Source organism: Schistocerca piceifrons, chromosome 4 (assembly GCF_021461385.2).
Source record: "Schistocerca piceifrons isolate TAMUIC-IGC-003096 chromosome 4, iqSchPice1.1, whole genome shotgun sequence".
Classification (NCBI taxonomy): domain Eukaryota; kingdom Metazoa; phylum Arthropoda; class Insecta; order Orthoptera; family Acrididae; genus Schistocerca; species Schistocerca piceifrons.
In genome coordinates, this window is record NC_060141.1 from 35,190,871 (window position 1) to 35,204,461 (window position 13,591).

At 44.2% G+C, this 13,591-nt stretch overlaps 2 protein-coding genes across 2 annotated transcripts in view; both read right to left on the reverse strand.

Moving 5' to 3' along the window:
• The window catches only part of LOC124795572 (myosin light chain kinase, smooth muscle-like), a 1,044,560-nt gene extending 1,037,888 nt beyond the window's left edge, over positions 1-6,672 (reverse strand). The window contains exon 1 of the mRNA XM_047259644.1: positions 6,523-6,672. Within this exon, the coding sequence (XP_047115600.1) occupies positions 6,523-6,652 (130 nt within the window). The 5' untranslated portion in view covers positions 6,653-6,672. The remainder of the gene's footprint in view (positions 1-6,522) is intronic.
• A 10-nt stretch (positions 6,673-6,682) lies between these two features.
• LOC124795573 overlaps positions 6,683-13,591 on the reverse strand; it is a gene marked incomplete at its 3' end in the record, with an annotated part of 358,941 nt that continues 352,032 nt past the window's right edge. Inside the window, exon 30 of the mRNA XM_047259645.1 lies at positions 6,683-6,840. Coding sequence (XP_047115601.1) covers positions 6,683-6,840 — 158 coding nt within the window. The remainder of the gene's footprint in view (positions 6,841-13,591) is intronic.

Here is a 13,591-nt window from a genome sequence, read left to right on the forward strand (position 1 = left end):
CTGTGCAACCATCATATTGTGCGTAGGCACAAGTCAACAGCGTCGTCATCACATTGTGTATAGTTACCATTCAACAGAGTAATTAGACAGTGTGTAGGTACCATTCAACTGTGTCATCATCATAGTCTGTGTAGCCATTCAACAGTGTCATCACCACATTGTGTGCAGTCACCAGTTAACAGTGTCATTGTCACACTGTTTGTTGTCAACAGTCAACAGCGTCACCGAGCGAGGTGGCGCAGTGTTTAGCACGCTGGACTCTCATTCGGGAGGACAATGGTTCAAACTCATGTCCGACCATCCAGATATAGGTTTTCCGTGATTTCCCTAAATCTCTCCAGGCAAATGCTGGAATGGTTCTTTTGTAAGGGCACGGCCTATTTACTTCCCCATCCTTAACACCATCCGAGCTTGCGGTCAGTCTCTAACGACCTCGATGTCGACCCCTTCAACAGCGACACTGTCACAGTGTGTGTTGGCACCACTGAATAGTGTCATCAACATACGAGGTGTGGCTAGAAAAAAACCGGACAAGTACTGGTGAAACAATAAAACGAATGCAATAAAGCTGAAAGTCGCGTGGCCTGTCACGTGACTCTCGCTCCGCCTACTGCTCGAGTTTCATCTGCCTCCTGCACTCAGTCTGCCCGTGGCGTCTATTTTAAGTAGTTGACGTTTTGTCTGTGCGTCGGAAAATGTTGAGTGTACAGAAAGAACAGCGTGTTAACATCAAATTTTGTTTCAAACTAGGAAAATCTGCAAGTGAAACGTTTGTAATGTTACAACAAATGTACGGCGATGATTGTTTATCGCGAACACAAGTGTTTGAGTGGTTTAAACGATTTAAAGGTGGCCGCGAAGACACCAGTGATGACACTCGCACTGGCAGACCATTGTCAGCAAAAACTGATGCAAACATTGAAAAAATCGGTAAACTTGTTCGACAAGATCGCCGTTTAACAATCAGAGCAGTGTCTGAGTTAACAGGAGTTGACAAGGAAAGTGTTAGGCAGATTCTTCACGAAAATTTCAACATGAACAAAGTGTGTTCAAAAATGGTTCCAAAGTGTCTCACAATTGAACAGAAGGAACGCCGAAGAATGATTTGTTCTGACATCCTGGGAAACATTGAAAGTGATCCCACCTTCTTACAAAATGTTATTACTTGCGATGAATCGTGGTTTTTTACTTACGATCCCGAAACTAAACGCCAATCGATGCATTGGAAAACTCCTGGTTCTCCACGACAAAGAAAAGCACGAATGGCAAAATCGAAATTCAAGGCAATGATGATTGTTTTTTTTTTTTAAATCAAAGGGATTGTGCACATTGATTGGGTACCAGAGGGACAAACAGTGAATCAGCATTACTACATTAGCGTCCTGGCTACCCTACGTGAGCGAGTACGGAGAAAACGGAACGATTTGTGGAGAAAAAAGTCATGGATCCTTCACCAAGACAATGCCCCAGCTCACAGTGCGTTGTCAGTGAAGACGTTTTTGGCAAAACACAACATTCCCATCTTAGATCATCCACCCTACTCACCTGATTTGGCCCCCTGTGACTTTTTTCTTTTCCCTAAAGTCAAGTCAGCTTTGAAAGGAACTAGATTTGAGACTGTTGAAGCAGTAAAAGAAAAAGCGACGGAAGTAATGTGTGGACTTACCGAAAATGATCTGCAGCATTGCTATGAACAGTGGAAAATTCGTATGGAGCGGTGTAGAGACCGAGGAGGAGAGTACATTGAAGGAGATAACATGAAATTGTAAATAATTGTAAATAAATGTTTTTCCAGCATCAGTCCGGTTTTTTTCTAGCCGCACCTCGTATTGTGTTTGGGCGCCAGTAATCGGTGTTACCAGCACACTGTGTGTAGGTACCAGTCAAAAGTGTCATCAACTCATTGTGTATAGTCACCAGTCAACAGTGTCATCATCATACTGTGTGTAAGCACCAGTCAACAGTGCCAAGTTTGCTTTGCTTGCAGATGATGGAAACATTGCAATAAATAGCATATCAAGTGAAGTCTTAGAAATATCGGCTAGTAAAATATTTGTGGACATTAATTACTAGTTCCTAACCAATTCTTCGTCAATCAAGTTTGAAAAAACACACTACATGATGTTCAGAACTTGTAAGGGGTGTCCCACAAGTATATGCCTAACATACGATTACAAGCAGATAGAAGAAGTGGACAGTGTTAAATTCTAGGGATTACAGCTTGATAATAAATTCAACTGAGAAGAACACACACAGAACTGCTGAAGCGTCTTAACAAATCTCTATTTGCAATGCGAATTGTGTCAGACATAGCGGATATAAAAATGAAAAAGCTGGCATACTACGCTTACTTTCATTATATAATGTCATATGGGGGCCAGCCGGTGTGGCCGAGCGGTTCTAGGCGCTTCAGTCTGGAACCTAGCGGCCGCTACTGTCGCAGGTTCGAATCCTGCCTCGGGCATGGATGTGTGTGATGTCCTTAGGTTAGTTAGGTTTAAGTAGTTCTAAGTTCTAGGGGACTGATGACCTTAGATGTTACGTCCCATAGTGCTCAGAGCCATTTGAACCATTTGTCAAATGGGATTATTTTTTGAGGTAATTCATCAAGTCAAGCTAAAGTTTTTCGGGCATAAATACGTGCAATAAGAGTTATGTGTGGTGTGAACGCAAGAACATCCTGCAGAAGCCTGTTTAGGGAACTAGGGATACTAACTACTGCTTCCCAATATGTTCATTCCGTAATGAAATTTGTCATTAAAAATATATCACTTTTTCAAACCAACAGCTCAATTCATGGAATCAATACTAGAAATAAGAATAATCTTCACAAGGATTTAAAGTCACTGACTCTTGTACAAAAAGGTGTGCATTATTCAGTAACACACATTTTCAATAACTTGCCAGTAGCCATAAAAAGGTTAACAACCAATGGAAGTCAGTTTAAGAGAAGCCTAAAGGATTTATTGGTGGCCAGCTCATCTCCTTCTACTCCACTGATGATCAGTACAACCAACTGATTTGTGTTTATATATATATAAGTATAATCTAACTTTTGTCCCATTTCAGTGTAGTAATGTGTTCACTGTAAATAAGTAACGTAGTAGTTCTATTATATGTTTATTACCTTATAAATAAAAAAACATTTTTTTTAAATTTTAAATTTAGTGCATTAATGCGATCTTAGTGAATGAGTGTTTGTAAAATGATTCTTTCATATAGTGTTCATTTTAAAAAATTACGATCGTTCCACTTGGGTCCTGTGGAAGGTACATTAGCTTATTTGTTTCAGTTGTAAATATTTGTCATGAATTATTGTTTTTCTGACATGTTCTACATCCTGGATGACCTCTTCACTACAGATCAATTGGAATGAAAGTAAATCTAATCTAATCTAATCTAATCATCATCGTATTATGTGGAAGCACCAGCCAACAGTGTCATCACCTCATTGTGAATATTCACTAGTCAATAGTGTCATCATCACATACTGTGTAAGCAGCAGTCAACAGTGTCATCATCATCTCGTGTGTGAGCACCAGTCAACAGAGTGATCATCGCAGTGTTTGTAGGCAGCAATCGATTCTGTCATTATCACATTGTGTGGAGTCACTGGTTAACAGTGTCATCATCACAGTGTGTTTAGGCACCATTCAACAGTGTCATCACCACATTGTGTATAGTCAACAGTCAACAGCATCATTGTCACAGTGTGTGTAGTCGCCAGTGAAGAGCGTCAACATTTCACTGTGTGCAGGCGCTATTCAAAAGCGTCGACAGCACATTGTACGTACAGGGTGACACACGGGAGACGGACGGTTTCGAACTGCGTAGTACTGAGGGCGCGGTGGTGGGAGGTGGTCGTAGTGGGGTTAGAGCTGTGATCCACACAAGAGGCCATTTCATTTACTCAGTCACTATGGAGCAGTGGGACTTGCAACGTCGAGTGTTTGTCTGTGACAGTTTCGTGAAAAGTGGTGAGTCTATTATTGCTGCGCAGCGATTGTTAAGTGCGCGGTTTAATGTCGGTCGACATGGAGCTGTTCCGAGCCGTAACACAATCCTCAGATGGGTGGAAAACTTCAGATCAACTGGAAACATACTGGATAAGAAGCATCCTGGCCCGAGACGCAGAGTAACGACACCAGAAAATGTTGAAAGGGTGAGGCAGGCGGCAGTCAGAAGCCCAGGACGGTCAGCTAGACGTCATGCTAGTGAGTTACGAATCAATCGTGAATCGGTTAGACGAATTTTGCATAAAGAATTAAAATTCCATCGCTACAACATGCTCATTGTCCAACAACTTAAGGAAACTGATTATGCTGTACGAGAAGACTACACTTACCGAATGCAAGTGATTTTGGGATCGAATGAAAATGAAATTTTATTAATGAGTGATGAAGCTCATTTTCATTTAAACGGTACCGTGAATAAGCAAAACCTACGTTACTGGGCTCCAGAGCATCCACACCTTATGGCTCTGAGCACTATGGGACTCAACATCTTAGGTCATAAGTCCCCTAGAACTTAGAACTACTTAAACCTAACTAACTTAAGGACATCACACACACACATGCCCGAGGCAGGATTCGAACCTGCGACCGTAGCACACACATTATCCATGAGCGTCCTCTACACTCAGAAAAAGTAACAGTCTAGTGTGCTCTTGGCTTTGTTGGCATTATTGGACCTTATTTTTTTGAAGAGAACGGGGCCACATTCACTGTTAATTCGGTTCGTTACATTCGTGTGCTTGAAACATTCTTGAAACCAGAACTAAGAAGACGACGAATCCCTTTAAAACGCGTTTGGTTCCAGCAGGATGGGGCAACATCGCACACCGCTGACACTTCAGTGACAGTTCTTAGACGCATGTTTCCTGGCCGGATTATCTCACGTTTTGGCAATGTTCCTTGGCCTCCCAGGTCTCCCGACTTGTCAGTATGTGACTTTTTTTCTGTGGGGGTACCTTAAGAACTGTGTCTATAACCACAAACCACGAAATTTGGACGAGTTGAAGAATGCAATCGTTCAAGAAATTACTGCCATCCCTGCAGAGATTTTAGTCCGTGCGATGGAGGATTTTGGGAAGAGGCTTGACTCCTGCATTCGAAATGATGGACATCACGTTGACGACATTATTTTTCACAAATAACTTTGTTAACTAAAATGCCAAATAATGAGCTTTGATTCTGTGTAAATAAACATGCATTAATTGTAAAGTTGGCTGAGTTGCTGTTGTTGTTGTGGTCTTCAGTGCTGAGACTGGTTTGATGCAGCTCTCGATGCTACTCTATCCTGTGCAAGCTTCTTCATCTGCCAGTACCTACTGCAACCTACATCCTTCTGAATCTGCTTAGTGTATTCATCTCTTGGTCTTCCTCTACGATTTTTACCCTCCACACTGGCCTCCAATACTAAATTGGTGATTCTTTGATGCCTCAGAATATGTCCTAGAAAGCGATTCCTTCTTCTAGTCAAATTGAGGCACAAATTTCTCTTCTCTCCAATTCTGTTCAGTACCTCCTCATTAGTTATGTGATCTACCCATCTAATCTTCAGCCTTCTTCTGTAGCACCACATTTCGAAAGCTTCTATTCTCTTCTTGTCCACACTATTTATCGTCCATGTTTCACTTCCATACATGGCTACACTCCATACAAATACTTTCAGAAACGACTTCCTGACACTTAAATCTATACTCGATGTTAACAAATTTCTCTTCTTCAGAAACGCTTTCCTTGCCATTGCCAGTCTACATTTTTTATCTTCTCTACTTCGACCATCATCAGTTATTTTGCTCCCCAAATAGCAAAACTCCTTTACAACTTTAAGTGTCTCATTTCCTAATATAATTCCCTCAGCATCACCCGACTTAATTCGACTTCATTCCATTATCCTCGTTTTGCTTTTGTTGATGTTCATCTTATATCCTCCTTTCAAGGCACTATCTATTCCGTTCAACTGCTCTTCCAAGTCCTTTGCTGTCTCTGACAGAATTACAATGTCATCGGCGAACCTCAAAGTTTTTATTTCTTCTCCATGGATTTTAATACCTACTCCAGATTTTTCTTTTGTTTCATTCACTGCTTGCTCAATATACAGATTGAATAACATCAGGGATAGGCTACAACCCTGTCTCACTCCCTTCCCAACCACTGCTTCCCTTTCATGTCCCTCGACTCTTACAACTGCCCTCTGGTTTCTGTACAAATTGTAAATAGCCTTTCGTTCCCTGTATTATACCCCTGCCACCTTCAGAATTTGAAAGAGAGTATTCCATTCGACATTATCAAAAGCTTTCTCTAAGTCTACAAATATTATTTCATTAAAAACCGTCCGTCTCCCGTGTGTCACCCCGAATTAGGAACCCATCAACAGCGACGTCATGACAGTGTGTTTACTCACCAGTCAACAGCATCATCGTCACCGTGTGTGTATGTACCACTCAACAGCACCATTATGACAGTATGTGTAGTCACGAGTCAATAGCGTGACACCGCTCTGTGTGTAGGCGCTCACCTTGCGGCTTGGGCTCGCCGGTGACGCGGAAGGAGACGCTGACGTCCTCGCCGACGGCGGCGCTCACGTCGGAGTCCGGCCGGGTGATGAAGAGCGCCGGCCGCACGCCGCGCGCCGCCTCGGCCACCATGACGCGCGCCGCCGACTCGGCGACGCCCCAGGCGTTGTGCGCGCGGCAGCGGTAGACGCCGGCGTCGCGGGGCGTCGCGGCGCCGCTCAGCAGCAGCGTGTGCACGCCCGACTCCTCCCAGCTGCGCGCCAGCGGCGGCCGCAGCGGGTGCCCGTCCAGCGTCCACGACACCGCCGGCTGCGGCGAGCCTGCGCCACAACACAGTCGATACAGTTCCCCACAGTCGTTTAATGAACAAAGTAAGAGCATATGGACTATCAGACCAATTGTGTGATTGGATTGAAGAGTTCCTAGATAACAGAGCGCAGCATGTCATTCTCAATGGAGAGAAGTCTTCCGCAGTAAGAGTGATTTCAGGTGTGCCGCAGGGGAGTGTCGTAGGACCGTTGCTATTCACAATATACATAAATGACCTTGTGGATAACATCGGAAGTTCACTGAGGATTCGTGATTTCCTGCCAGGAAGGTCGCAGTTCGTAGTAATAGACGGCAAATCATCGAGTAAAACTGAAGTGATATCGGGTGTTCCCCAGGGAAGCGTCCTGGGCCCTCTGCTGTTCCTGATCTATATAAATGACCTGGGTGACAATCTGAGCAGTTCTCTTAGGTTGTTCGCAGATGATGCTGTAATTTACCGTCTAGTAAGGTCATCCGAAGACCAGTATCAGTTGCAAAGCGATTTAGAAAAGATTGGTGTATGGTATGGCAGGTGGCAGTTGACGCTAAATAACGAAAAGTGTGAGGTGATCCACATGAGTTCCAAAAGAAATCAGTTGGAATTCGATTGCTCGATAAATAGTACAATTCTCAAGGCTGTCAATTCAACTAAGTACCTGGGTGTTAAAATTGCGAACAACTTCAGTTGGAAAGACCACAGCGATAATATTGTGGGGAAGGCGAGCCAAAGGTTGCGTTTCATTGGCAGGACTCTGTTAGAATATTGCTGCGCGGTGTGGGATCCTTACCAGGTGGTATTGACGGAGGACATCGAAAGGGTGCAAAAACGGGCAGCTCGTTTTGTATTATCACGTAATAGGGGAGAGAGTGTGGCAGATATGATACGCCAGTTGGGATGGAAGTCATTAAAGCAAAGACGTTTTTCAACGCGGCGAGATCTATTTACGAAATTTCAGTCACCAACTTTCTCTTCCGAATGCGAAAATATTTTTTTGAGCCCAACCTACATAGGTAGGAATGATCATCAAAATAAAATAAGAGAAATCAGAGCTCGAACAGAAAGGTTTAGGTGTTCGTTTTTCCCACGCGTTGTTCGGGAGTGGAATGGTAGAGAGATAGTATGATTGTGGTTCGATGAACCCTCTGCCAAGCACTTAAATGTGAATTGCAGAATAATCATGTAGATGTAGAGGCATTTTGCGGATGATGCTGTAGTATATCAAGAGGTTGTAACAATGGAAAATTGTACTGAAATGCAGGAGTATCTGCAACGAATTGACGCATCGTACAGGGAATGGCAATTGAATCTCAATGTAGACAAGTGTAATGTGCTGCGAATATATAGAAAGAAAGATACTTTATCATTTAGCTACAATATAGCGGGTCAGCAACTGGAAGCAGTTAATTCCATAAATTATCTGGGAGTAGGCATTAGGAAGATCTTGTAGTCCTACTGAATAGAATGGATAAAGTTATGGGGGAAGAATAAAATATGACAATTAATAAAGCAAAAACAAAAGTAATGGCATGCGACAAAAAAGATCAACTGAAAGTCCAAGTTCATGTAGGCAATGAACTGCTTGAACAAGTTGATAAATTTACTTATCTGGGCAGTAATATTACCAGGGATGGAAGGAACAAGGCAGAAGTGAGGAGTAGAATTGCTCAAGCTAAGGCTGATTTTAACAAGAAGAAAAACATCTTAACGTCTAAGAGCATCAGCCTTGAAATCAGGAAAAGATTTTTGAAATCACATGTGTGGAGTGTGGCATGCTACGGGGGTGAAACATGGACTCTCGGGACAGAGGAAGACCAGAAGCTAAATTCTTTTGAAATGTGGTGCTATAGACGCATACTCAAAATAAAATGTATCGACAAGGTCACAAACGAAGTGGTTCTGGAAAGAGCAGATGAGAAGAGAAGCTTCTGGAGTTTCATTGTTAAAAGAAGAGTGCAATTTACAGGCCATCTATTAAGACATGAAGGACTCCTGAACACAATCATAGAGGGATATGTCGAGGGAAAAAGAGCAAGAGGAAGACCACGACTGAGGTACATGGGTCAAATCGTGAAAGATGTGGGATGTAACACATACAATGAAATGAAGAGAAAAGCTGAAAGACGCACAGAATTTAGAAAAGCTGCCATTGTAGCTGTTGCAAACCAATCCTTCGATTGACCACTGCAGAAGAAGGCATTAGGAGTGATTTAAAATGGAATGACCATATAAAGTTGATCGTCGGTAAAGCAGATGGCAGACTGAGATTCACTGGAATAATCCTAAGGCAATACAATCCGAAAACAAAGGAAGTAGGACACAGTACACTTGCTCGCCCACTGCTTGAATATTGCTCACCAGTGTGGTATCCGTACCAGATAGGGCTGATAGAAGAGATAGAGAAGATCCAACGGACAGCAGCGCGCTTCGTTAGAGGATCATTTAGCAATCACGAAAGTGTTAACGAGATGATAGATAAACTCCAGTGGAAGACTCTGCAAGAGAGACGCTCAGTAGCTCGGTACGGGCTTTTGTTGAAGTTTCGAGAACATACCTTCACCGAGGAGTCAAGCAGTATATTGCCCCCTCCTACGTATATCTCGTGAAGAGACAAAGAGGATAAAATCAGAGAGATCAGAGCCCACACAGAGGCATACCGACAATCTTTCTTTCCACGAACAATACGAGACTGGAATAGAAGGGAGAACCGATAGAGCTACTCAAGGTACCCTCCACCACACACCGTCAGGTGTCTTGCGGAGTATGACTGTAGATGTAGATGTAGATGTAGAGAGGTCTGGGGGTGGGCGCTTCTTTTATTTGCTGGCGTCTCTCAGAGTTACATTTCAGACATAGTTTGCGAGTGACACAAACTTTCCACCTTATACATCTCATTGTGTACACTAGCACAAGAACGTACAGCCGATTTCACGTGACTGCATAAGTGAAGATAAAATCTTTCGGTACTTTTTATATTACACATCAAAACCGAAAGTTCAGCACTGCGGAAGCTGTGAGCTACCGGTAAGTGTGTTACCCGGATGAAGATGGAGATACTTCACTGCAGGGAGTTTCAACAGTTATTTGTTTCGGCAGGTTATGTCTATATATTGTTCTGCTTGTTCTTTGTATAAGAAATTCCATATAGATAAACGGAAGGGCAAGAAGCACACAAAGCTGTTTGTACCAGGCATTATTTAGGCTGCAGTGGTGGAATGGAAGCAGTAGGTATAAAACAGATTTTCCGTAAGTGTTTGCAGAAGTAAGGCGTATGATACATGAAGTATTTAGGAGATGAAGACTAGTTGCCGGTGGCTGTGGCCGAGTGGTTCTAGGTGCTTCGGTCTGGAACCGCACGACCGCCACGGTCGCAGATTCGAATCGTGCCTCAGGCATGGGTGTGTCTGATGTACATATGTTAGTTAGGTACAAGTAGTTCTAAGTTCTATGGGACTGATGACCTCAGATGTGAAGTCCCGTAGTGCTCAGAACCATTTGAACCATTTTGAAGGCTAGTTCTATCAAGATTGTAATTGAAAGTCAGCCCTATGGAAAAGCGCCAGTACTGAAAAATTGGAGTGCTTAGGCTATATTCAGTAGAGGATGGGCGACTCACAAGACTTGTCACCGACAATAATGGGAAACTACTGGAATATAGAAAGCCATTGGGGGGACTTACAATTATATTATGCTGGTGCAATCCGAAATAACCTCACAGACTTGGATAATATGAGGAACGCAGTATGGGCTACTTGGTTTCATTACTGGTCGAAAGACAATTCACCTCAACATTGCGTATGTTCTATTCAGGGGCGCAAATTCCTGAAACGCAAGAAAAATGAGGAAGCTGTAGTCGTAAGAATAAACTTCCATATGAGGTAGCAATGGCCATTAAACCAACTTCCGGAGCACTGGCTTCATCAGAACTTCTAGAAAAGAGTTTGCATGGCAAAACGCAGAACCCAAATGAGAGCTCAAATGCTCTTATTTCGAGCTGATGTCCAAAGACAGTGTTTGTTTCCAATCCGGTAGTGAAGATTTCTGCTTTGAAAGCTGCAGCAGGGTACAATGTTGGGAATGTAGCAAGATTTCACATCCTCAAGAAATAGGGCTTTACACCTGGAGTCTTCACTGAGCAGATATTGCTGACCACCGATGAGCAACGAATCGCAAAGCCAGACGCTTCAGTGCAGAATATGGAAAAAAATTGCAACAGAGGAGATAAAAGACCTTGGCAGGCAGCGGTGGTCACGAGAAGGTACAGTGCAGGAAGACGGGCTCCCGACGGCCACGTGACACTACCGAGGGTAGACCATCGTACTCAGTGTATGGCACCGGCGCATCGCACACCATCTGCAGCAGCAATCTGAGTAGCAGTTGGCACCGCAGTGACCCAACGAACTGTGACAAATAGGTTACTTCAAGGAGCCAGACGCCCTATAGTGTGCATTCCACTGACCCCAAACCATCGCCATTTGCGACTTCAGTGGTGTCAGACGAGAGCTGACTGTAAGGCTGGGTGAAGGTACGCTGCGTTTTCTGATGAAAGCTGGTCCTGCCTAAGTGCGTTGGCCGTGTATTGGTAAGGGGGTGGCCAGTTGAGGACCTGCAACCACCTGTCTGTGTGCCAGACACACTGGATCTACACCTGGAGTTATGGTCTGGAGTGCGATTTCGTATGACAGCGGGAGCACTCTCGTGGTTACCCCACGCACCGTGACTGCAGATTTGTTCGTCAGTCTGGTGATTCGACCTGTTGTGGTGTCATTCATCCGTGGTATGTTTTCCAACGGGATAACGCTCGTCCACATACCGCTGTTGTAACCCAACATGCTCTACAGAGTGCCGACATGTTGCCCTGGCCTGCTCGATCCGCAGATGTGTCTCCAATCGAGCACATATGGGACACCATCCGACGACAACTTCAGCGTCATCCACAATCAGTATTAATCGTCCTTGTATTGACCGACGAAATGCAACAGCATGAAACTCCATTCCACAAACTGACATCCGGCACCTGTACACCACAATGCATGGACGTTTGCGTGCTTACATTTGACATTCTGGCCGTCACAACTGTTATTTATGTACCAGCATTTCACATTTTCATTGGATTATCTCGCGCTTATGTTAACCTGTGATCTGGCAGTGTTAATGATTTACGTATGTTACCTAGGCGAATGTATTCTCGAAATTTCATTACTCTACACTAATTAATTATTTTTTGTTGTTGCGATTTTGTTTTGTCAGTGTATGTGAGAAAGTACTGGAAGGATTTCCATGAAATTTGGCACACTTATTCTAAACAGAAGCAATATTTAAGTAGAAACATCTGGAATTGGTACTCCACAAATTATATTAGAAGTGTAACAGAGCCAAACACTCGGAGAAGTATGAAACCAGGAAAAGAAATGTCGGGCAGGCCTTTCTGCCATACATTCCCAGAGTGACGGATAGAATCGGCCGTGTATTGCACAAACACGGCGTTAAGACAATTTTCAAACCGACAACGAAGATCAAAGAATGTCTTAGATCGGCAAAGGAGAAAAGGGACCCACTTGCAATATCAGCAATATACCGCTTACCATGCACATGCGGAAAAATTTATATCGGAATGACTGGACGATAAATCAACACCAGGATGAAAGAGCAAAATGCGACATTGCAGGTTGGAGCAGGTGGAGAAATCGGCCGTGGCAGAGCACGCGCTGAGTGAGATTGACCATGTAATAAAATTCTCCGACATGGAAGTTCTTGCTGTAGAGAAGCACTATCACACCCGCTTGTTTAGAGAAGCTGTAGAAATACACAAACACGGGAACAGCTTCAACAAGAAAGAGAAAAGCCTTAAAGTAAACAGATCCTGGCTTTCCGTACTGCAGCGAACGACCGTCGCAGGTAGCAAGAGGAGGACCGCACCGGAAATGACCGCGGAGAAGCCCTCGGACATGGCGCGCCAGGTACATATAGTCTCCGGCCGCGACCTCGGCTCCAGTTCACCACCGGCAATGGAGGGCGAAGCTTTGACAATGCCAGCCACTCGTGCTGGCGAAACGTCAGAAAAATCATCAGACGAACGTCGGCCGAAGAACCCGAGACAGAAGCAAATAGGCAGTTTGTCAACAACTGGCCACGAAAGTCTTAACAATTTTGTAACGCTGAGCTACTTAGGCTTCCGGAGATATTCATGGGACACGTGAAGTTCACCTCCTGCCCCGCTAGGACACGTCTATAAAGTTACTCTGCCACCTGACGCGGACTGCAAAGCAGCAATGGCAGCGTTTAAGGAACAGGACATTTTGCACACGCCTGTCTTCGGCGTAAAGACCCTGAAGATCGCTGTTCACGACCTTCCTCTGTGGTATAATCTAGTTAATCTCAGGTGAGAGCTGTTGGATCTGGGCGTCGGCTACGGACTACGCTCCTTACCACGCCTTCCATCGCCCAAAATACGCAGAGAATAGTCACCGGTGTTCGTAATTATCAGCGTCGTGGATTATGGAACTTAATATAGACCAGTGCCACACCAGTGAAAATGGAAGAGCTACGCTCCAACTGCCAAATTGTCGACTACACCACACGGTTTTGCTCAACGTTGTTCAGTGCATCAAGTATGCTGGCGACCATCCTAGTCGCACGGCTCACACTATAAAGAAGAAGAACCACCGAAACGTGCAGGCTGTCGTGAGAACTACATACCGTGGCTGGCTCTTCTTTAAGCCTGTCGCTACATGGAGCCGCGGTCAGTCCCTGGGAATGACGTC